General features: G+C 40.6%; 1 protein-coding gene across 2 annotated transcripts in view; it reads right to left on the reverse strand.

Moving 5' to 3' along the window:
• Window positions 1-25,779, reverse strand: part of arhgdig (Rho GDP dissociation inhibitor (GDI) gamma) — a 105,576-nt gene that overhangs the window by 7,322 nt on the left and 72,475 nt on the right. For both annotated transcript variants that reach the window (XM_073060566.1, XM_073060565.1), the window contains exons 3-5: window positions 18,094-18,177; window positions 2,987-3,063; window positions 1,451-1,514 (exon numbers count right to left, since the gene is read on the reverse strand). In XM_073060566.1, coding sequence (XP_072916667.1) covers window positions 1,451-1,514; window positions 2,987-3,063; window positions 18,094-18,177 — 225 coding nt within the window. The remainder of the gene's footprint in view (window positions 1-1,450; window positions 1,515-2,986; window positions 3,064-18,093; window positions 18,178-25,779) is intronic.

The following is a 25,779-nucleotide window of genomic DNA, read 5'->3' on the forward strand; positions in this document are numbered from 1 at the left end:
TAAAGTCCAACCAGCTAGGACTTACATTGTGAATAGTAGGGTGCGAGGGAGTGTAATGGTGTATAAAAGCATAGTTCATTGAAAGTGGGATCACAGGTAGACAGGGTGGTGAGAGCACTGTGTAGCTTGCTGGCCTTTATCAGTGAAGGCAATAAATAAAGGGATTGGCCTCATTTGGTGTACTGTGTATCATTTTGGTTGTTCTGTTATAGAGAAGACTTGGTTAAAGTGGAAAGAGTGCAGAAAAGGTTTATGAGGACATTGCCAAGATTGCCAGAACCAGAGGGTGGTGTTATAGGAAGAGACTGGCCAGGCTAGATCTTTATTTCTTAGAATGTAGGAGAATGAGGGGTGACTCTATAGAACGTTCAAAATTATTAAGTCTTCTCCCCATGGTAGGGGAGTCCAAAAACAGGGGGTTATAGTTTTAGGATGAGATTTAAAAGGGACCTGAGGGACAACATTTTCTCTCAGAGGGTGGTGAGTATATGGAACGAGCTGCCAGAAGTGGTTGAGGCAGGTACAAATGTATCACTTACTTATTTGTTGGAATGGGCCCTTCTAATCCTTCGAGCCACGCCGCCCAGCAATCCCCCGATTTATTCCTTGCCTAATCACAGGACAACTTACGATGCCCAATTAACTTACCAACCGGTATGTCTTTGGACTGTGGGAGGAAACCGGAGCTCCTGGAGGAAACCCAGACAGTCATGGGAGGAATGTACAAACTCCTATTTAATAAGCATTTGCATAGCTGCATGCAGGGAAGGACTTAAGAGAGATTTGAGCAGGATTCAGGAAAATGGGACAAGCTGGGTGGGCACTGTAGCCCACAGTGGATTTGTTGGGCTGAAGGGCATGTATCTGAGCTGTATTGCTCAATGATGTCTGAGTCAACTGGGATCAATTCACTGAGTTTAGATGATTAAGAAGTGATCTCACAGAAATACTAAGAAGATTAAATGCACTAGATAGACACATCTTCCCGATGGATGGATAGTGGAGAAAAAGCGGTCACAGAATCAAGGCAAGGAGCATGTCACTTAGAACCAAAAACCAAGATCAGGAGAGTTTTCTTCACCCAAAGATTGTTAAATTTGTGGAATTTGCTACAAGTGATGAATAATAATGCTACAATAATTTAGTTATTAAAATATACCCAAGGAAACATACATTTCTAAAAGAAAAACAAGTTTAAGGAATATGGGGAGAATGGAAGAGCAGGACACTGAAGTGTATCATCAACCATAATAACTATGATGGATGGTGTAGCAGAACTAAAGGGGCTGAATAATCTTCTCCTGCTCCTGCGTTCTGTATGTAATAATTCAAGAGAATGCATGCTTTGCTTAGACAAATCAGACCATTTGCTCAAGTGCAAATGTTATTATCTGCCTTCATATATTTTAGACAAAGTGCCTAGGATATTGTAATCCCATGTGCAACTCACCCTGCAAACGTCCTTTGCACGTGTAATGGATGTACTTCAAGCCTGAAACAATTTCTCTGTTAACCTAAAAAAGAAATCAATAAGCTATTTCATTCTAAAGTTTCAACATTATCAATGTACTTAAACTGATTACATTTCACAAACACAATATAATTTCATGAGGCAGCTAGGGTTAAGTACAACCCTATCTTCCACTCAGTTATGAGCAGGTTAGCAATTTGTCACTTACTGTAGGGCGTCGGCCATACTGAACTCCACCGTTTTCTCTCCCTGCCTAACTCTTTGACTTATAGAATTCTACTATTCGATGAGGTTAGCCAGGCTCCATGGAGTCAGTGAACGACTGAACTTAAAATAAATTATTTTTAAAATTAAGCATTTTTCTCATCTTCCTCTGGCAAAGTACTTGAGCTCAATTTGCAACAGCTTCATGTAATGCAAATGAAAGCAGATCTGCCTATGCTCGACTACTACTAGAGTACAGAATTATTTTCACAGAAGAATTTAAGTCTTCTGTGAGAATTTTTGCTGTTTTCCACAGAACAAATCAAATGTGAAAGTATTGCCTTTGTGCACCACAGCAATTGGTAGCATTAATCAAATCCAACATAAACATAATGGCTGCATGTTCTCCTTCTGTAGCATACATTTCTATAATTCCAATGCAAAAGACCTTTACAACTATGAAATTATTCAAAAAATCCAATGGCTTTATTTATTAATTCTGAACTGTTCAAGTATTTAACAAAAATAGTGTAGTCAATGTGTCATACAGCACAGAAATGTATACTTTGGCCCACAACGTCCATGCCAATCTTATTGTCCATCTACACTAATCCCATGTACAAGCATTAGGTCCATATCCCATCTATGCATCTGTCTAAAATGCCTCTCAAACACAGTGAATGTATGTGATAGTGAATGTATGTGATTCCAGCATCTCCTCCAGAAGCATGAACTACATTGTGTAAAATAATTATCTCTCAAATCCCCTTCCTCTCACGTAAACCCACTTCCTCTTGTTTTGACAGCCAAGAGGGAAATCCTTGTTATCAAACCCCTGATGTTAAACCAGAGAGAGAAAATCAGGTGTGTGAATGAATTGAATGTAAGGACTGCTGAAATTATCTTGAAGGGCAAAGTGATCATTAAAGCAGAAAGCTTTACAGGCAGAAATAACACAAGGTATAATGTTCTGAGGCAGAATCCGAATCATTGATGGGTGAGGAAGAGCAATTCCACTCCACTTTGGTTATTGTTCAGCTAACACCAAGCATGAGAGGTGCACAAATAGTTGAATGGTCAACATGCAGCATGGAACAGAACAGAGCATTAAATACAGATACAAGACACTCATAGCATGAAGTAAGATGACAGTCATAATTATAATCGAGCTGCAACTGACCATTTTAAAATCCTTCATTAAATCAAGGCTTTGTCATTCTAAATGCAAATATGTGTTAAGAACAAGGCTTTGAATTCTTCGAAGTTATTCAATACTATTACATCTATTAGCATTAAAATAAAAATTCGTACTTTAAAGTTAATTTTCAATCTGTATTCAACACCTTCCTTCAGCACAAAGGTCTTCTTCTTCAGAGCTGCCAGGTCACCTGGAAAATAAATTGTATCATAGAGCAATTTATACCTTTGACTTGACACTAAGTTAGAAAACAGTCTTGGTGAGGCACATTATGAATCAGCAATAATGACCTCTTAATACAAATTTTACACCACATTTGGGAGCTGTTTTGCTGCCCAGTAAATCAGGTAAATGGCCCTTACTGGCACAAGAAAACACACAAAAAAAAAGAAACACACTGGAGTTTTGAATTCTCAGTTTTGAAATGCTAGACTTTGGAAAAATGATAACAATTATTAATGTTCATATTGGTTTAGAAAATGCACTAAATTATAAATGGCATGTACTTCACAAATAAATGTCACTTTCACTATTTTTCCATTTTATTAATTCAGTAATCCTTTCAAGAAAATGGCTAAAGCTTATGACTAATTCTCATCTTGAATACCTTCATGCTATAGACTGAAAATGTGATTATCTCTACACTGAAGCATGGTACAAAGGCTGTTTGACATCTATGGCTCACTCACAGTTTCTGTGTTAAGAGCAGAAAAAAAAAGTCCAATAGATTTAAATGCTGACAAACAACCTGCAGAGGGCAGCACTTCTAAACCTTTCTTGAAAGGATAACATAGATGCTGAACCAAAAGCAAGGAGGGAGGATCATGATGTGCAGTTAATGTACCACAGTTGGCAATTTAGGCACAATGTAAACTTAATGCATACTGTTCACTTTAATGATTTCAGGACCAAATCCATATTGCTGCTTTGTTAGATGAGAAATTTAAGTGGTGGGCAAGCACCCGTTAAAACTGCACTGTTGGAAACTAGGCTGGATCCACTCTAAGAGTAATTCATTGTGGCCACAGCTGGCAACAATAGTAGTTCAAGTGAATCTGATCTGAGAGATACTCACACCAGCACAGCTCTGAGAAGGGTCAGGGCTTTATGGTTCACAGATGTTGGATGATGGAGAAACAGCTGGAGGAAATCGAGAGATGAGCTGGACCTTCAGGAAAAGGAAACACCCTCCAGATGCTCACTGGGAAGGCAGTGGAATTAGACAAACCTGGAGGTCAATGTTAGGAATCAAACCTCAGGATGCAAATAATCCAGTGACCTCAAACAACTGATCAAGTTCAGTGAATGCATTTTCCACTTCACAACAGCACCAGCAGACACTATTCAATGCGCTCAAACTCTGTGACTCAATTAACAACAATACTGTCGATAAGGACCTGATTTTAACAATTATAAGTTGACTTCATCCTCAGATATATTTACTTCATCACTACCTCTCTCAGAATGCCAGCGTCAATTATGAAAGCCACATTGTCACGAAAGAATTGGTAACACTGAATGGGCCACTTGATCTCTCTCTCACAGCTCATAATAGCACAAAGGCAGAAATAACTAGAGATAGACTGACATCCTAATCCCCAAAGGATGTAACAGTGCTCACACTCACAGACACATCAATGGATAAATCCCGAATTAATGATGAATTGAAAACCTTTGGACACTGAAGGTATTTAAAGATCTTAAAGATTAATTTTATTTGTCACATCGAAACATACAGTGAAACCTATCGTTTCACCTCAATGACCAACACAGCTCGAGGACTGTGTCGGGGGCAGCCCACAAGTGTCGCCGTAACTCACTAACCCTAACCGTACACAGTCATGGAGTGCACGTGCCAACTCCTTACAGACAGCAGCAGGAACTGAAGACCAATTGAAGCATGCTGGTGCAGTAAAGTAGTTGCACTAACTGCTACATTACTGTGCTGCCTCTCATATCACATCTCATTAGAAACTATACCCTTTGATTAAGGTGAAACAGAGTCATAACTTTAATGATTCCTACCAACATAACCTTACTATGCCATTTTCATTTGAGGAATCACATGCCAGGCAGTTCAGGAACAGAAGGGGCAAAGTGAAGATGAAAAGACATTGCCATGTGATTTTGCACCTCTTACCACGATCCCTGAACTCAACACTCATGCATTTAAAGAACTGCAAACAACCTGGGGGGGGGCGGGGAGGGGAGAGGGGCAGGGGGGATTGAGTCAACAGGCTTAGATGCCCAGCATACATGATTGTGGAGGATCAACATGGCTGTTAGCTGTTTTGAAAATAAGGTTGCACACAAGTTCTGTCCCAGTCCTGGATGATAATAGACTCATGAAGATGACTGATACTGTAAGTACATGTGCCCCGCCAAAATGCTTGCATGTATGTCAAGGAACATAGAAGGTTATGGAATTAGTACGATTTAGAACTTTACGCAGAGCTTGTAGTACATCTTTTCAGTGTGGAATTTCCAATTTACCCACTTGGGGATTAACATGGATGCAGCATCTCATGATCCAAGCCTCAGTCCTTCTCCTGAATCTGAATAATAACATGGAAACTCAGACCTCTGCCATCAAAGACACTCTTAGAAAATCACAGCAATATGTCCATCAACTGATTACTGGAAACCTCGTAGAAACCCCAGTTGGAGGTGTTACGTCTGTGCTCCCCCCCTCCTTTTTGAGAATCGCAAGATCGTTATTAAGTCAGGTCAGGAGACCCAGGAAATGAGAGAGAGACGTTTAAAATGTCCTGGCCCCAGCGATACAAAGCCATGAAACAGGTCATTGTCTTTTGGAGACGGAATTGTGTATTGAATACTGTACGATTCATCGAAGCCCCCAGGCAATGAACCAAAGGGGGCTGGTGGAGGGATTGCATCATCCCAACCTGATTGACATCTGAGACCCTGTGAGTCAGGATAAAAGAGGGTCTGGGGAACAGCCCCTTCAGACGCACCAGAAGAAATGCTAGAACTCCTGTAACAGCATAATAGCGAAAGCCGGTGGAAAAGCCCACGTGCGTCCTTTTCCATTTGCCTCGGAATTGGTGGGCCTTTACCATGGAAGCATGGCTTTAGCTAACCACAAAGGGGAAATCAACCCCCAACGACTCTCGAAGGATTGACATCATAAAAGGAATGGGCAAGTTAAACCTCCGTCTTTCTCTCCAACCAAAAGCTGCAGTTTGAATGAACTAAAGTGACTCTTATATTTCCATTGGACAATACATTTCCCCTAGACAACGATAGAGCTATTTCTTATTGATTATTATTATACCCGCGCTTTTAGATTTAGTATTGACAACGTATATTATATGTATGTTTGCATTGATATTATTTTTGTGTATTTTTATCAATAAATACCATTAAAAATAGTACCATCAGACTTCAACAGACCTCTCTATCTTTGCTGGTAAGTGACCCAGTTACGGGGTACGTAATAATTGGGGGCTCGTCCGGGATTTGACACCAAATTGGGAAGCCAGTGAATCGGGCTTGTAAGTCCAAACTTGGATCTGGTTACGTGGGTAGCCAGATGGGAAACCAGCAAAGTTGGACGTGGGTGTATTTATAGAAAACTGGACTCTGGAGGCGCTAGAGGCGGCCACCAAATCAGACTTAATAAATATGGCGAAGGTGTTAAACCTCGCAGAGGTGAGGTTGTCAATGAAAAAGCGGGAGGTGCGAAGGGCCATAACTCAGTATTATTTTGAGAAGAATGTATTTGCAGTGGAGGTATTGGAAAATATCCCTGAAAAGGTACCAGCTAGTGGGACAGCTCAGTTAGAGTTGGAGAAATTAAGGTTGGAACATGCAATTAAGTTAAAGCAGCTGGAAGCAGCTGAGAAGGAGAAAGAAAGAGCCGAGAAAGAGAAAGAAAGAGCCAAGAGAGAGAAAGAAAGGGCCAACAAACAAAGGGAGCATGTGCTCCAGCTAAAGGAGTTAGAGGTGAAAAGGGAGCAAGACAGGGCTGAGAAACAAAGGGAGCATGAAATTCAGTTAAAACAGCTGGAAGCAGCCGAGAAGGAGAGAGAGAGAGAGCTGAGAAAGAAAAGGAAAGAGCTGAGAAGGAGAGAGAGTATGAGGAGGCAGAGAAACAGAGGAAACATGCCTTGGAGATGGAGAAGTTAAGGCAAGAGCGAAGAGATCCAGGGTCAGACCGAGAGGAGCGGTTTAATGTTAGTCGGGAGTTGAGGTTAGTACCTCCGTTTGAGGAGACGGATGTTGATAGTTATTTCTTGCTTTTTGAGAAGGTGGCAGTGAATCAGAAGTGGCCCAGAGATCAGTGGGTGGCGCTGTTACAAAGTGTGTTAAAAGGGAAGGCACAACGAACATATACGGCATTGTCCATGGAGGAGGAAGAAGCGGAGAGTTATGACAAAGTGAAAGCGGCCATTCTCCGGAGTTATGAATTAGTACCTGAAGCGTATAGACAAAAGTTCAGAAATTCAAAGAAAGGGTGGAATCAGACGTATACCGAGTTTGCCTATGAGAAGGGTGTGCTCTTGGATCGTTGGTGTGCAGTAGAAATAGTGGACGAAGATGTTTGGCGTCTTGGAGTTAATTCTGATTGAGGAATTTAAAGGTTGTGTTTCGGATTATATCCGGATGTATTTGAATGAGAAGCCGATTAAGTCCATCTCCGAATTTGCTAGGTTCGCAGATGAATATGCCCTAACCCACAAGACAAAGTTTTCCTCGAATAACAGTTACCAGAAAGACCATGGGAATGGTAGAGAAAGCCCGCTGGCTGAGGCAGAGGTCCTGCCGGGAGCTAGTGGTAAGATTGAGGAGGAGAGGCAAGACGGCTGGAGATTTCCGGGCTTGACCTGTTTTAATTGTGGAAAGGGGGGACATATTGCATCTAGGTGCTTTGCTCCGAGGAAGGAGACAGGAAAAGGGAAAGCCGCGGTCCCTATCGGATGTGCCGTGGTAATCAGTAAATCAACAAGAGAGCCCCAGGTAGACAGAGTACGAGAAGGGTCTGAGACTTGTATGTCAAACGGAACCGTGTCTGTGAGGGAGGGAGATACACCAGTTCCAGTACGGATCTGGAGAGACACGGGGGCTGAACTATCATTGATCAGCAGTAAGGTACTAGATTTTGGTCGCAAGACGGGAATGGTAGCTGTGAAAGGAATAGGAAAAGGGACGGAAATGGTGCCCTTGCATAGGGTCATTATGAATTGTGAGCTAGTCTCTGGACCAGTTGAATTGGGGTGCGATCAGAATTCCTGAGAACTGACGTGGACGTCCTTCTGGGTAATGATTTAGCCGGTGGTAAGGTTTGGGCAGCAATGACGCTGACAAGACAGCCTGTGAGTGTTGAGGCTCCGCCCCTAGATTCCAAGATCTATCCCGCATGCGCGGTCACTCACAGCATGTCGAGAAAGGCAGCTGAGACAGAGAGCAGTTTAAATCAGGCCAGTATCGATTTGGCCGAGACGTTTTTACCGACCCTGTACCAGGAAGGTGGGAAAACGGAGAATAGGAAAGTGAAAGAGAGTAAGGGAGAGTGGGTAGACCTGCCCTTAGTGAGGAGAAAAGTTCTACAGGCAGGAAATAAAGATGAGAAACAGATAGAGCTGTTAAAAGGTCTGGAGTTGGACATGGATGATCTGTCTGGTTTGGCAGAACTGTTTGAAGAAGTTGAAAATTCTAAAGGTGTTCCCGATAATGAAATGAGGGCAGTCCTAGATGAAAAGGGTGCCCTTAACTTGAAGAAGTCTGCTGGGTTGGCAGATGAGGTTGTTTCAGCCCGCGGGGTTGAGTTTACTCTGGAAGGGAGTGCCCAGAGAGTAGCTGGGAGAATCAGGGGAATTTAGAATTTGTACTGGGTACGGGTATTTAAAGCCTGGAAGAGGCAAATGTCCCATTTGAGTGTGTCCAGGATGTGGATGCACGTGGTACTGAACCTAGTAATGAAGTTCAGAAAAAGTCTGAGGTATTTGACTCAGTCAAAAAAGAATGCAGTCCTTGTGGGTCAGATAGACTTGGTTCAGTGGAAAAAGGGTTAACCTTGGTAATAGTGGGAAGTAAGAGTTCCCAGGTGTTTGTGCTCGAAGGTGTGTTAAAAGTTAGTGCGGAGATCAAAAGTGGGGAGATGAATATTATTATTGAAGGAGAAGGGAAATATGTAGTTCCCAAATTGAATGAAGAAAATTTAAAGGCTGGACTGATATCAAAAGCAGCAATCAGGCTACAGAGACAATGGCGTGGTACCACAAAGCCTGTGAATCAATTACAGATTGAGTTGGAGGGTAACGGGGCCCCACACGTTATTGTTATTCCAGAGTGTGGTGTGAAAAGGCAGAATTTGAAATGCTGTTTGAACAAAGAGGTTGAACTGAAAACTAATAGCCTGAAGGGTCCTGAAGAGAAAACTAGCAACTTGCGTAAAATTAAAGAATTGGGTGGAAATTCAGAAGATGGTCTAAGTTTGGGACACATTGTTGATAAAACAACTCCTATGGAAGGAGCGGATGAAAGCCTATTTCGTCAGGGTGCCCAAGCTCCCCACGTGGGAATTAACCGGAAAAGAGGTGAGGGTTAATGGGGACGCCATTTTTAAATAGCAAAAGCCGGTTTTACGGGATTTCGACAAAGCATGTGAATAATAAAGACAACCCCATGGAAGCCTGCCTATTAAGTTTGAAAGCAACATAAAGATTAGTATTTGCATGAACTTTTGTAATATACCCGTAAGCTAAGATCACAACACTTTAGTTTTTGTTTGCTAAAGAAAAATAAGACCTACAAATAGGTGGTTATTAAATTGGAGTCTGATGCCACAAGACTTTAGTAAGGTACAAAATGTTAAGATATTAAAGGAAGTGACAATGTAATCGGTAACCATCTAGATACTGAATTGAATGTATAACTGTATTACCCTGTAAAAAAAAAACTTCTGTATGGTGTTAGATTCTAAAATCCTGTAAGACTCTGTATTACTTCGTTTTTTTCCGATGGTAAAAAACGCGTTGAAGAAAGGGGGTGTTACGTCTGTGCTCCCCCCCTCCTTTTTGAGAATCACAAGATTGTTATTAAGTCAGGTCAGGAGACCCAGGAAATGAGAGAGAGACGTTTAAAATGTCCTGGCCCCAGCGATACAAAGTCACGAAACAGGTCATTGTCTTTTGGAGACGGAATTGTGTATTGAATACTGTACGATTCATCGAAGCCCCCAGGCAATGAACCGAGGAGGGCTGGTGGAGGGATTGCATCATCCCAACCTGATGGACATCTGAGACCCTGTGAGTCAGGATAAAAGAGGGTCTGGGGAACAGCCCCTGCAGACGCACCAGAAGAAATGCTAGAACTCCTGTAACAGCATAATAGTGAAAGCCGGTGGAAAAGCCCACATGCGTCCTTTTCCATTTGCCTCGGAATTGGTGGGCCTTTACCACGGAAGCATGGCTTTAGCTAACAACAAAGGGGAAATCAGCCCCCAATGACTCTCAAAGGATTGACATCATAAAAGGAATGGGCAAGTTAAACCTCCGTCTTTCTCTCCAACCAAAAGCTGCAGTTTGAATGAACTAAAGTGACTCTTATATTTCCATTGGACAATACATTTCCCCTAGACAACGATAGAGCTATTTCTTATTGATTATTATTATACCCGCGCTTTTAGATTTAGTACTGACGACGTATATTATATGTATGTTTGCATTGATATTATTTTTGTGTATTTTTATCAATAAATACCATTAAAAATAGTACCATCAGACTTCAACGGACCTCTCTATCTTTGCTGGTAAGTGACCCAGATACGGGGTACGTAACAGAGGCGGTACGCCCACGACAGGAACTTGGTATCCTATACCAGTGGTTTTGCATACCAGCTAGTCTAGCTTGCATGTGGCAAAGAGGTGCTGGCCAAAACCAGGCCTTCACAGCTCAGAGCTGCTTGAAGATGTCCTCTGTCTCCGACTGCATCCCAATAAACATCGGGGAAATCTGCCAGGATACAGGCACTCACAGAATGGAAGAAGAGATGGCTTATCTTTGCAATATGGTAACTCTCATTTACAAAAATGTCTTGGAATAATTATTTGCTGGGGACACTTGCTTTTGTATCATGGTCAAACAGCTAATGTGATAATTGAAGGGAGAGGGAAGGTACATGAGTTGAGCAGGGAGCTGGGTTTGTAGTTACTTGTAATGTATTAAGATGATCTTAAGGATTAGTTTGGCAGAGATGGGCTGTTAGATTGCCACTTCCTTCTTCCGTTTCCTCCTCTTTCAGCTCCATTTCTTCCTTGTTTTCCTGCCTCTCATGAGCTCAGTGTATTTTTGTGTCTAGAGCTATAATTACATATGGGCCAGAGGTTCCCATGTAGAAGACCACCGGGAAAATCTGTGTTCCAGTCTCCTGATTACTGTGGCTGACTGGTGGCATTGTAGCATCAGTGCTGGACCTTGGGGTGGAAGGTCCCGGGTTCAAATCCAGCTGGCTCCTGTGCACACTTTCCATTTGTGCTGGGTTGAGTGTTGAGCTAGCAACTTGTAAAAAAGAAGTTGCCTGCTACAGAAACATCAACAGCAAAAAAAAAGCTGATGGCCTATGCTCTCTCGAGAGTTGAAAGGCAATTTCTCTCTTCTTTTTCTCCCGATTACTGTAGCAACCTTCCAGAAGTGGCTCAAGCCTGATCAGCAATCAGAGATTGTGTGCTAGTCCTGCTTTCACTGGATACGTATTGCCGCATGTGGAACATCCATCAGAACCATCAGCCATGCAATCTGTGGATTTTATTTGTTGGCAAGTGGCCATCCTCTGGTTTGCTATAGTCACTCAAATGTAGTTAGCATAATGGGTTGATGTATAGAATCTAAACGCATTGACTTAAATGGTTTTCTGCCTTTGGTTATACATAAATGGGTGATACAGGAATAGAACCATTTTGGTTCAGGTCTGAAGTAGAGTTGGCATGCAACATCCTCAAAGTCAAACGCACACTTGTTCAATGTTTAGCTTCAGAAGTTTCTGTCACAAAAAAGTTGCCGGCAAAATACTGCAACTCTTTCTTCCTTCAGCCCGGAAGATACCAGTCGGGTGCCAGATGGCAAATTAAATACATTATTGATGAAAATGCAAAGGGTAGAAATGAAAGAATGAAACATCTCTTTGTGTGCTTAACTTTACAGACTTAAAAGCCTGTAAAGTCCATAAAATAGACCTACTTAAGATTAAATAGTGATGTGGGATAGAAATGGGCCACAAATATATGGACCCAACATCTACTTCTCTTTCCCACACAATTTATTGCCCTTTTTTCAAGAAAAAGATCAATACATAAAGCATTAAATTACAAACCTGTCATGTGCTAACATCACAGGGATACAAGAGCTTTATGATTACATTATTTGACGCAGAGTGAAAAGCATGAGCTATTGATCACAAGACCTGAGTTTAAATTCCATCTTGCTTGCTGGGGATTTAAATTCAATCAATTAAGTATTTACAGAAATTTTAAAAAACTAATACCAGTGACCAGATAAATACTGCCACCTTGTTGGAAGAACCTATTTGGTTTACTATGACAGAAAATGTGCTGTCTTTACTTAGTCTTGGCTAAATATAACTCCAGACCTATCACAGTAGTTGACTCTTAACAGTTCACAATGGATTGTTTATTTTATTTCATTCATTTTAAAGACAATGGCAAACAAAGTAAAGGCAGACATTAAGTCCTAGTCCCATGAATTGTCTTTTGGAAGAATAAATTAAAAAGAAAACAAAGAGAGTGTTGCTATTCACTGGCACAATGATGCATTAATTTTCATCTCCTTCCCTCCCAAGTGGAAATCTTTCAAAGTTCAGGAAATGATTACTAGTGCTTGAAAGTGAAGGAAATTCAGGGTGCTACATTTCATCCACAGCTGGAGTCATTGATCCAATTCAATCTCATTTAGAATCATTCCTGAATTGATTGCTACTGCCAACACTGAAGTTCATTAAGTTAATAGCTGTAAATGCAAAATAAAATCCAAGCTGCTCTTAGGTTCAAACTAAGATCAGGTTTATATTCAGTGTTGAATCACAAGCTTATTGTCAGTATACCTTAACAAAAGCTATGCTCTGAAAAGACTTCAATATTTACCTTTAATACATTTCGGTTCTGATTTTAATAGCTGTTATTCAGATGTAAAAGTAATAGTAATGAGATGTTAATCAGTGGCTCTTGCTGTGTATTGGTTCCAAAGTTGAGTTAGCTGTTCAGACCAGTGAGCACACAGGCATGCAATGTCAAAGGTCAAAGTTCTTGATGTTTTCAGATTTGGAAGCTGAATCTGTTAGTTCACTTCACTCCTGAGGTCATCTGGTGAAACAGACCCTTCATTTTGCTTCTAAGATCCTACAGCAGGGTATATCTGTGTAATATGGGAGGTCCCATTGATTTTAATATGTTCAGTAAGGTTATACAGTAGATTAAGAAGAAAAGGGAAATTTAAGTTACTGAAAAATTTTTGCTGTAATTTAATGTTCCTAATTATTAGTGTTATGGTTATTTATTTTTAAATTTTACCTATTAAAACTGTTTTACTTCTGTTATTTGCTTTCAAATGTCTCTGCTGTCCAAAGACAAAAGCTATTAAAATCACTCGCAAGATTTACATCCTGCCCAGCATGAGGAATGTTTTGCCAGCTAGCAAAAACAGGTTGGGAACAGTTTGGCACCATGGCACTGAAGGCCCACTTGCCATTTAGACCATGTTACTGAAATCTGGGCCTTTGGACTTGTGAGATTGTCCCTCTGCAGCCAGACCAGGTAGTAACAGGCAGCAATTCTAGATGAGTGATCAGGCTAGTAAAATCTGGCTCTTGCAATTTTGCATTCTCTCCAAAACCAACACTGGAAATAAATGGTAAGCACACTGAGTTTGTAGATACCAGAAACTGCCAGGAGTGAAAGAAATTTCAACAATTAGGAATTATGAAAAATTTGATGATATCAACAATGATCTTGAATGTTACAATGAAAATGAAGATTTGCAGGATGCAATCATCAAAAGCATTGTATGAATATAGTCCATTATCTACACTAGGTGTGTGCACTGATTTTGATTTTGTTCATTGACAGTCAATCAAGAGAACACAACAGCACACATTGGATGAATCCCTCTGTCGATAACTCTTAGGAACGAATACACAGTTTTATAGTACTGTACTAGTATTGGTAATGTTCTAATTTGTTCTGTATTTCATTTAAGTACACAACCTGTTACTCAGTTAAACTGTACTTTGTCTTGGTCTCGGCACGTCGACAGTGCTTCTCCCTATAGAAGCTGCCTGGCCTGCTGTGTTCCACCAGCATTTTGTGTGTGTTGTTGTTTGAATTTCCAGCATCTGCAGATTTCCTCGTGTTTGCTCTTTGTCTTTTTATACTTCTTTAGCTATTGCCATGAAACTCTGGCTGACTAGGGCAGTGCTTAATTGGGCCAAAATATACAGGTTCTGATGCATCCCAATTAACCGGAATTCACTGTGTTTGTATATATTAATGAAAGGTGATGGGTGATAAAGCGGATCACATCATTGCCCTTCAGTCCCTGGGATCTGATTCTGCATCCAACATAGACGATAATATTGCATCTCTTTCCAGATCCTCACGCGGAACAAACTTTTCCAATAAAACTCCAAACATAAATGTTCACAAACATCAAAAAAACCCGCATCTTTAAAACTTAACTAATGCCATATAGGATAAAGACGTTTTTCTTTTACGGATGTCTGACCAACAGCTAGCAATGCTAATTTATTATTGATGTCTACATAATGCTAATAAATGAGCTCTTCATTCCCCCCACATTGTTTTAATAAACTGTATGTTGGAGGCTGACTCGTGAGTCAACAGCCCTTCCACAGGGATTGTAATTGGCCAGACAGAGATGTCGGCATCTTGATCCCTGAACGTAGTTGTTCCTGCGTTGCCAGTAATGCTTTCAGCTGCCAAGGCCCTTAGCTCTGGAGTTGCTTCCCTGCCTCGCCCTTTACATTTGGTCCACACCTTAAAACCTAGCTCTTTGGCCAATCTTCTTGACATCCACTGCCTGGATCAACATTTTTTTTAAGTTTGGTAATACTCTTGTCAAGTCCTTTGAGACATTTTTATTACGCTGCATGGTCCACTTAAAGGGAAGATGATACGGAATACATTTTGACTTGCACAGAACACACATGCTGCATTTGGCGATGAATTTAACAGCATGAGCACGCAAACATAAATTAGGAACAGAAGTGGATCTTTTGGCTACCCAAGCCTGCTCCGCCCTTCATTGAATTCAGGACTAATCTGATAACAACCTCATCCCACATTTTGCTTATGCCCAGTAACCTTTCACTCTCTTGCTTGTACAACTCTCTCTAACTGCCTCTAAAATATTCAAAGGCTTCATATCCACTGCTCTTCAAGCAAGGGGCTTTCAAAGATTTATGACCCTCACAGAAGAGAAAATGCTTCAAGTGTGCAATCTTTTATTTTTAAATAATCATCACTTGTTCTAAAATTGGTGCCTACCCTGAGGGCATCAACCTGAATCAGTCAGACTACATATTTTGCCAACCAAATCATTACAGAATCCAGTTTATGTGAATTTCCAAATGATGTGGTTCAATGTTACCACAAATCTCTGCCTATCTAAGGGTGACCTTTAAATTATAGATTATAGATCAGATTGTAGTGCATCTTCTTGTCACACACTAAAGAAAAACGTAGCAAATCCTGACCACCGTCATTCACAACAATATGGACAGCTTTCTTCAAGACACATAGGCATTCTGGTATTCTGCATTTTGCTTAAGAAGTCATTTCTAGTTTCGTGTACAGACAATGTCACCATTCTACCTCCATGCCTCATGGTACAGCAACTATCAGGAAATTCTAAGTAAAAGATTGCTAACATATATATATTTTTTATTTTAAATGCCCTTCAGAACCCCAGGAGTGTGAAAGTATTGCCCAACTTGAGAATCTTGGTACCTGGAAGGTCAAGTGTCAGACTGTGCCATTGACCCAAAACTAGGAGCCTGGACCTATGAGTTATCAGCTGGCACAATGGATAGTGGCACTGGTGGGATCATGAACTCTGTAATACTAGCAACTTGCAGGATGGGCTACTGGAGTGTTGTGTCACACTTGGTGCTTCACTGAACATTAGGAACCAGAGGAATGATGTCAGCTTCCGTGGCAGGAATCAGAGACCTCCTTGGCACAATGGAAGATGAAACACCACAAGTTGCCTGGCGGGTGGGTGTACAAATGTGGTAATGTGGAGAACAACATGGCAGCCAACTGTTAGTGCTGCGAACTCACAATTCCAGAGAGCCGAAAAAAACACCTGATCGTAGCTACTTCACTGTTTTGGTTCATTTACGTGCAGAAATAGAGTGCCCACACTTCAAAATTTGGGTAACTGATGAACTTTATATTTAAGTAACAAAAAAGACCAAGGTAGAACTGATAGGGATGTGAAGGAATAGCCTGCAGGGCTACAGAGATATAAGGAGAGGGTGAATGGAACTGCTAGAATTGCTGGGAATTAACAGATCTAATAGGTTAAATGGTCCCCTTCAGCCTATTGGATCCCTGTTGGCTCCCAGTAAGTATGAAACTGTACAAGCATGCAACTATACAAAGCCATTTGTAAGGTTGTAGCTGGATGACCCCATCATGATAACTTGACGCAGTCTGCCAGTGATTCAGACATCCCATTGTGCCTGCTCCATCAAAGTCCATCACTGGAGCAAAGCACACCCTTTATTCCTTAGCCCTTGTTACCTATATGCCATTCTTGCTCAGTCACTCTCTACTTGCAGATCTCTCTTCTACATCACAGTAATCACCATGCTGTGCCAAGTACTGAGCAGTTGGTATTGGCAGCGTATAGATATTTGGACAGTATCTGTGAGCCTGAACTATAAACATCAGTGGGTGATTTTGGAAGGTAGATAGAAGGGTTACAAACATCAGAGTTGGTCCTGTGTATCACTGAACACTCATACCCAGACATATGCAAGGTGCTGCATCTTTGTTCTACTGTCATGCAAACAAACACTGCACAGAAACAAATTGGCCCCAGTCCACCTGATTATTGAAAAGCATTAACACACTTCTGGGAATCCCAGGCAGCTTGCCATTTTAAAGAGTCACAAGCTTTAATAACATTTTTTTCCACATATTTTTGCTATTCATTATTGTGGATGCCTTTCTCTAATCACCACAGGTCATGAAGTATTGGATTTTAAAAAAAGCAGACAGTAACTATCTCAGGAGATGTTGAACTTTGGACGGCATGAGGGTGGGAGCTGGCTATGGGAAGCTATGCCCGACACATGGGGTGTAGAAGACCAGTGTTAATGAAGGAGCAGAAAGTCTTGACCCAATTTTAATGGAAAGCAGGTTCCGTATCTATCAAACCCAAGCAGGAAGAGCCTTTCGAGATCCTGGGCACGCGGGGAACAAACCCATCTTAATAGCCGGGGCTTATATACGTAAATGTTCCTGTAATCTCGGCTGAATCTGACCTCCCACCAGTCAATGAGTGCAGAAATCTGGATGCAAGCATAGGAAAACTAGCACTGTGACCTAGGTTCATGGAAGGAAATGGGGTTCACCATAACCGAGGCTGGGATTTTCAAAGATCTCACCCTTAATTGATGGGATCTCTGGAAGAGCCAAAGGCTCCTACTGCAACAAGCTTCAGGGAACAACAGGACCTGCTATATTTTCCTGGCTGCCAAAAAGCATTCTCTAACTACTTAGCTGAACTGGAAATAGAGAAGTTGTCCCTGCTTGTGTCTGGAGATCTATAAATCATAGAAACAGAGTGCAATGTACGCTGACTGACGTCATGGATATTTGGAATTGCAGACCACCCTTAATTCTATAAAAGGCCCAAGTGTTAAAAGCACTGTACATGGAGGTTGAACATTGTTTTTCAATCTCACCACCCTGTTTGTCACTTTACTTTACCAAATCTTAATCTGTCTATCACCCAGCATTAAAGTTTTAGTGAATTCAGATTAATATTATAACACTTCAGAGCTCATAGGGATCACACTGGAAGAAATCAAACCTAATGTCTCTGGCATGCAATGGCAAGTTAATTTGGAGCCAAGTGCAACTTCGCCATGTTAATCTCATTCTGATGACATCTCACTTAATGAAATTGAAAGACCACATCAGAAAAAGATAGTTACCTGTTAAATCCATAAAAATGGGCTCAGGTGCAGCAGTACAGATCAAGGTCAATCTTGTTACTTGAACGTTGGGTAAACTGGGATCTGCAAATGACAGACACATGTCAGCAGAGCTTTTAAAAATAGGCTTTTACCTTTAAAGTCCTACAATATTTCTGACCAATTACATAGTTTGTTACAACAGTACAGCTATAACAGTTGTACATCAACACAAAGTTCCTTGAACATTGTTATTTGATAAAAAAGGTTACAATCAACAGATTACTTTAGAATATGAGTAACATGGGTCTTTAACAAGATTGCAAAGGTCATAAGCAATAAGCATCCTAGTTTAGCTAGTTTTCTGAATGAAAATTACTTGGAATAGAAAATCCTTTGCTGCTTCCTCATCACCTGTTGCTGTTCAGTTTTATGACCATTATGTTTAACTTGGAATCATGTTTCACAGATTGCTTCAAAAATGCAACCTCAGACACAACAGCATTTCAGCAACCTTTGCTACCATATTTTTATTTTAAATGTGAATTTAAACCTCTATTTTATTCCTTCACATCATTTCTCATGTTCCAGTACCTCAAAATGTGTCCCCCATTCATAGTATTAAGCACAATATGCAACTGCAGCTACACTGGACACTGGTCTTTCGATTTACTGTTGATGGACATTATTTTAATACTGCACTCCCTGACACACAGAAGCTCCTCAGGTAAACATTTCTAAAGCTTATAAAGAATTTATGCCAGGTTTTCTTCGCAGGTTCTCCAAACCAGCCGCATTAACTGACAGGAAATCAATAGAAACTCTGTTTACCCATCTATTTACTAATTCTCTGGCCAACCATCTGGGTTGTGCCCTCTTCTCACTGCTACCTTCAGGCAAAGAAAGAGCAAAATGAGGTCCCACACCTCCAGGTTGAGAGACAACCACCAGCTTCTTGAACAGACCTGCACAACTGTACCCCTGCCTTAGCAATGGAACATTTAGGTCACTTCTGATTGTGTCTTTCTTTTTTTTTTACACACTGTCTTGTTTTTGCAAGCTCTTTTTTTCTCTCTCTGTTCATTGTGCTGTATGAATTATGATTCATTTATACTCTGTGTGTTGTCTGTACCGACGTACCTGTGATGCTGCTGCAGGCACGGTTTTTTATTGTATTTGTATCTCACCGTACTTGTGCACATGATAGTAAATAAAACTTGACTTTCGCCAATCCATAAGAAGTTCCCATTACAAACATTTCCACACTGGCCAAGGCTGAGAGAATTCATGTTAGCTAACTGCTATTGGAATCAGTTTAATGGGAACAAGAATCCTGTTGAAACAGGATGACATTTCACTACTCTCCTCTGCTTTGGGTTGCTGCCCAAGATCAACTTAATCTCCAGAAAGTTCAGAACATGTTCCAGAACAAATTATCACCCAATCTCAACTTTATCTATTCAATGCACAAAAAAAAATTCCAAGTGCAGCAAACAAATTGATGCCCAACCACTTTATGTAAAATTGACTATTGCTTGGATATAATGAAAAATAGCATAATCAATCTGATCAACAATCTGCAGGGAAAAAAAAACTTTGTAAATAGTAACCACGGTACAAGTGAATTGGTGGTGGATTTGATAGAGAGAAATCAATGTCACAAGCTAATATTTTAAATTTATGCCAGGAAAACCACAATAGGGGAGTAAAAATGGACCACAATGAACCATAAAAATATAAGAAATAGGAGCAGGAGTAGGGCATCTGGCCCATTGAACCTGCTCTGCCATTCAGTAAGATCATGTTGATCCAACCATGGACTCATCTCCACCTACCTGCCTTTTCCCCATAACACTTAATTCCCCTACTATGCAAAAATCTAGCCAACCTTGTCTTAAATATATTTACTGAGGTGGCCTCTACTGCTTTATTGGGCAGAGAATTCCAGATTCACCACTTTCTGGCAAAAGCAGTTCCTCCTCATCTCCATCCTAAATCTACTCCCCTGAATCTTGAGGCTATGTCCCCTAGTTCTAGTCTCACCTACCAGAGGAAGCAAATTTCCTTACTCTATCTTAGCTATCCTTTTCATAATTTTATATGTTCCTGTAAGATCTCCTCTCATTCTTCTGAATTTCAGCAAATACAGTCCCAGGCAACTCAATCTCTCCTCATAGTCTAACCCCCTCATCTCTGGAATCAACCTGGTGAACCTCCTCTGCACCACCTCCAAAGCCATTATATCCTTCCTCAAGTAAGGAGACCAGAACTGCACGTGGTACTCCAGGTGCGGCCTCACCAGAACCCTGTACAGTTGCAGCATAACGTCCCTGCTCTTAAGTTCAATCCCTCTAGCAATGAAGGCTAACATTCCATTTGCACTGGAAACCAGCTGCACTGTTAATGAAACAGTCTACAAAGAAATATACAGAATTGTTCACCTAAGTTCTTAGAAGAATATAAAGACAACACATAAATCTGTAAACCTAAAGCTCTACTTATTTAGCAAACAGGATCAACAAAAGGTGTCACAGGCAGCTTCAGCTTAAAAGAAAAGGGCCTCCATTTGATGAAAGGATGGAAGTACCATAAGCTTGAAATGGGTAATGTGCTAATAAGATAGCCATTTAAAGGCTGTTTTGAGGCCATCTCTTTGGGCAGTTTATGATTATCATGATTTAAGCATTTTTGTAAGCATGAGGAAGATATCTCCAGGTTTCATACTCAGGCATCAATTAAAATATATTTATGCAAATGAAGCATCCAAAATCCTACTTCTATTAGAGGTGTGTCACCATCTGGTTGGCAAAATTTGGTTCAGAATATCACAGCTACAAAGTAAGAAGAGGTCTTGAGAGCATTACATGAGTGGATCTGGAGAAAGAATCTGGACAAGGAATAACATCTGGCTATAGTTGGAAGGAGCCCACCTCACCTTTCCTGCCATCTCTCCCATTGCCTGTTTCTATTCCATTTGTCCTCCAGCCCAAGGCAGCAGATGAATTTAGAATGGGGGTTGGCTAAGGACACACATACAACTATATACTCTGTGACCACAATCTACTTAGGAAGGTATTGTAGCATAGCTACAGATAAAATATTGATATTATGTTGCTAAGAGTTCCAGAAAAGACTATTGACTTGACTCAGAAGTCCATTTGATATGCGATCTAACTCCAACACAAAGTGAACATGACATGGCTTTAAGTAGTGTTAGAAACACTCAGGATCTATTCATTTGCTCTGTACAGTTGCTTGCTGTTCGGAGGAATTAGTAATTGAAGCACAAACCTGAAAAACAGCACACGTTTTTTTTAACGAACATCTACAGCCTGTCAATCAGAACTTGAAAGATATTCAGGATCAGGATTCATAATACATGATTTGACCGATTTACCAGGAGCTATCCTGTCATAAAGTTAAAAAAAAAATTCCAGTGAGAATAGGGATTGCTGGACACATCAGCAAGTCAGGCAGCATCTGCAGAATGAGAAATAGTTAACGCTTCAGGTTCTCAGCACTTCCCAGTTCTGATAAAGTTCAAAGTTCAAAGTAAATTTATTATCAATGTACAAACTTGTCAGCATATACAACTTTGAGATTCATTTTCTTGCGGGCATACTCAATAATTCCAATAACCATATTAGAATCTATGAAAGACTGCACAAAGAGTGCAGAGAACCAGTGTGCAAAAGACAACAAATTATACAAATACAAAAAGAAAGAAAAAGAGAAATAATGATAAAATAAGTAAGCAATAAATATCAAGAACATGAGATGAAGTGTCCTTGAAAGTGTGTCCTGAGGTTGTGGGAATAGTTCAGTGATGGGGAAAGTGAAGTTGAGAGAAGTTATCCCCTCTGGTTCAATACTGATGGCTGATGGGTAGTAACTGTTCCTGAATCAGGTGATGTGAGTCCTGAGGTTCCTGTACCTTCTACCTGATGGCAGCAGTGAGGTAAGAGCTTTGCCTAGTTGGTGGGGGGCCCTGATGATGGATGCTGATTTCCTGCGTCAACACTCCATGCAGATGTACTCAATGATCGGGAGAGCTTTACCCATGAAGGACTGGGCCATATCCACTAACATTTGTAGGATTTTCTGTTCAAGGGCATTAATGTTTCCATACCAAGCTGTGATGCAGCCAGTCAATATACACTCCACCGCACAGCTGTAGAAGTTGATCATATTTTTAGGTGGCATGCCAAATCTTCACAAACTTCTAAGGAAACAGAGCTGCTGCCATGCTTTCTTCATAATTGCACTTAAGTGCTGTGCCCAGGAAATGATAACACTGAGGAATTTAAAGTTGCTGACCTTCTCTACTCTGATACCCTGATGAGGACTGGCTCATGGACCTCTAGTTGCCTCCTCCTGAAGTCAATGATTAGCTCCTTGGTCTTGCTAATAATGTGTGAGATGTTATTGTGGCACCACTCAGCCAGATTTTTGATCTCCCTCCCATATACTGACTCGTCACCACTTTGATTTGGCCTATGACAGTGGTGTCATCAGCCAGCTTGAATGTGGCACTGGAGCTGTGCTTAGCCAAAAAGTCATCAGTGTAAAGTGAGTAGAGCAGGGGGCTAAGCACACAGCCCTGTGGTGCACCTATGCGGGTGGTGATTGAAGAGGAAGTGTTGGTGTCAATCTGAACCAAATGCAGTCTGCAAGTGACGAAATCAGGGATCCAATTGCACAAAGAGGTAGAGGCCAAGGTCTTGAAGCTTATTGATTAGTTTCAGAGTCGCAGACCTGAAGCATTAACTATTTATCTTTCTGATTCCTGACCTACTGAGCGTTTCCATTCTTTTCTGTTCCTCCTGCAATAAAATCCAGAGTAAACGGTTTATGATTTCAAGGCCCTTTTTGGCTATGACAGTTTCTCTTTAGCCCCTAAAACCTCACAGGAAGATTGATCCCCAAGAATTGCACAAGTGAAAAGAAAAAAAAAAGTGAAATCTACCAGACTGTGAAAGCTTCTCAAAAATGTGGGATTCAACAAGGCACAATAGTGTAGTGGTCAGCATAGGACTATTACATCGCCACTGACCAGGTTCAATTCCTGCCGCTGCCTGTAAGGAGCTTCTACGTTCTCATCACAACTGTGTGCGGTTCCCCGTTACAGTTTCCTCCCACATTCCAAAAGATGAATGGATTAGTCGGTTCATCAGTCACATGGGTACAATAAGGCACTGCAGGCTTGCTTGGCCGGGAGGGCCTGTTACCATGCTGTATTTCTGAATTAAATTGAAATTAAAGAAGGAATTTGAAAGGAACATGAAAGAGTCGCTTCAAAAAGGTGAATAAATAAATTGGTTTACATGAATGTAAGTCAATCAAAAATGGATAACGTCTGAACTATAATAAATAAAAATGATATGGATGATGACAAGTTCTGTTCAAACCTAAAATAACTCATGGAAGAAATATTAAGGATGAAATTTCAATAAAAATAATTGCATTAATATTTAATGGTTCTTAACATAAGCAAAGCACTAATTAGTTCAGAAGATATAATTTGTCTCACACCAGTATCAAGTCAAAAAAAAATTAAACACAAAATTGGCCTTAGTTTTAATTTCTAAATCTGACTCAACCACAAAACTTCACTATACTTTCTTTAATTGAAACTGTTAATTATTATGTGATCATCACAAGGTGTAGGGCTATCTCAAGCTGTTCTATCCACCTAAAATGTCTGTTCATATGTTCCTTCTATCCTGGGATCAAATACAAAGTATGAAGAGTATGTAGACTCTGGGGTCATGGTAGCATAAAGAGGTTAGCACAACACTTTACAGTACCAGTGAGTCTGGTTCCCACCAATGCCTGTAAGGAGTTTAGACCCTCTCCCCGTGACCACATGGGTTTCCTCGGGTGCTCCAGTTTCCTCTCACACTCTAAGGACATACTGGTTGCCAGGTTAATTGGTCATTGTAAATTGTCCCGTGAATAGGCCGGGATTATATTGGGGTATTGCTGGGCAGCGCAGCTCAAAGGGCCAGAAGGGCCTATTTCAAGCTGTATCTTAATAACTAAAATCATAATGCAGCTTTGTCGACAGTTCAACATCTGTAAGTCCCACACTAATCCTACATTGGCAGCTCCTGTCCATCTATTCCTTTAAGGGTGTCAGATGACATTGGGTGAATGAACAGGAATCAAGCAGGGAAGGGACTGAAAGTTTATTATTTATAAATATGGCAATGCACCCATTTTGATCATGTAAGTCACTAAACATCTTGATACATTCTTGATACATTATGTTTCATTTCTAAGATCTTTGTTGAAAATAAAATAACTTGGTTGAGGAAAAAATTATTTTGCCCACAGCTTTGGCTGGCTGGGGAATTTTAATCTGAAACAACCCACAATTGGTCAAGACATCTTACTGTCAAAATAAAATTGATAGTTGAATTTAATCTCTGACTGGTATTTGATCCGAACATATGTTGTTGGAAATATGAAACATGCAACAATTCAACATAATCTCCAAGGAAGAAAATATTTTGCAATTATTGGTGTTAATGTTTTTCATGTTTCCAATAATGAGCAAGGGTCTCTTTCAACTCATAGGAGTTGGCAACCACTTTAATAAAAGTTATTTTTTTAAAAAATCAATTTATTGGAGGATTCAAGTGCCAGCTGTAACAAGAAATAAATAACAGAGCTCTTTGCCAAAGCATGTGCTATTACATTCTGTGCCAATTTTACCAAAAATGAATTATGGCAAATGTTGAGATCTTTAAACAGTTCACCCATTCTAAAAATTGTCACTGGAATCCAACGAATCATTGAGAGAGACAGCAAGGAAACGGGACCTGTAGGCCACCAAGTCCGAGCCAATTATCAACAACTTATTTATGCTAATCGTACATTAATTCTCTTCTGATTCTCCTTATCTATCCCCAGGATTCTACTGATCAGTTACACACTAGGGGTATTAGAATACAGAACAATTCAGCAGTGGAACAGGACCTTCAGCCCACAGTGCCTGTGCTGACCATGATGCCTATTTAGACGAATCCCATCTGCCTGCATGTGATCCATATCCATCCATTTCCTAACTATCCATGTGCCTATCTAAATGACTTTTAAGTGTTGCTATCAAACCTGCTTCCTCCACTTCCATCTGCATCGCATTCCAAATACCTACCACTCCTTGCAGATCACATCTGTGATGAACTAAATTATCAGAGGAATCAGGTGTTAAGACAAATGACAGAATACATTAGTGTACAGTGCAGCAGAAAACATGTTACTCTAGAAACCACCAGTGACATACAGATTATCTCTCTGTACCACTTTGCTACAGAAATCTAGATTCTATGTTCATAAGCATTCATAAGCAACTTTCTAAAATTTACCTCAGATGCAAGTAGAAAACATCTTCCATTTCTCTATCACTTCACTGACCATGCAATGCTTTGTTCCTATCTCAACATTCTTTAAAAGACCAAGACGAGAACCTCATTTAAGTGCATGGTGCTGTTGATTTTTCAAGATTAAAGCAGACATCCAGTTTCACTGCATCTTCAACTTATAAACGTGAAGTGATAGTTAAGAGGACAGAACAAAGAACTGTACAGCACTGGGCAGGCCATTTGGCCCACAATGCTGTATCGATCCTGATGCCAGTTATCCATATCCCTCTATCCCCTTCATATTCATGTATCTAAGAGCCTCTTAAATTCATCCAAACTG

Source organism: Hemitrygon akajei, chromosome 11 (assembly GCF_048418815.1).
Source record: "Hemitrygon akajei chromosome 11, sHemAka1.3, whole genome shotgun sequence".
Taxonomy (NCBI): Eukaryota; Metazoa; Chordata; class Chondrichthyes; order Myliobatiformes; family Dasyatidae; genus Hemitrygon; species Hemitrygon akajei.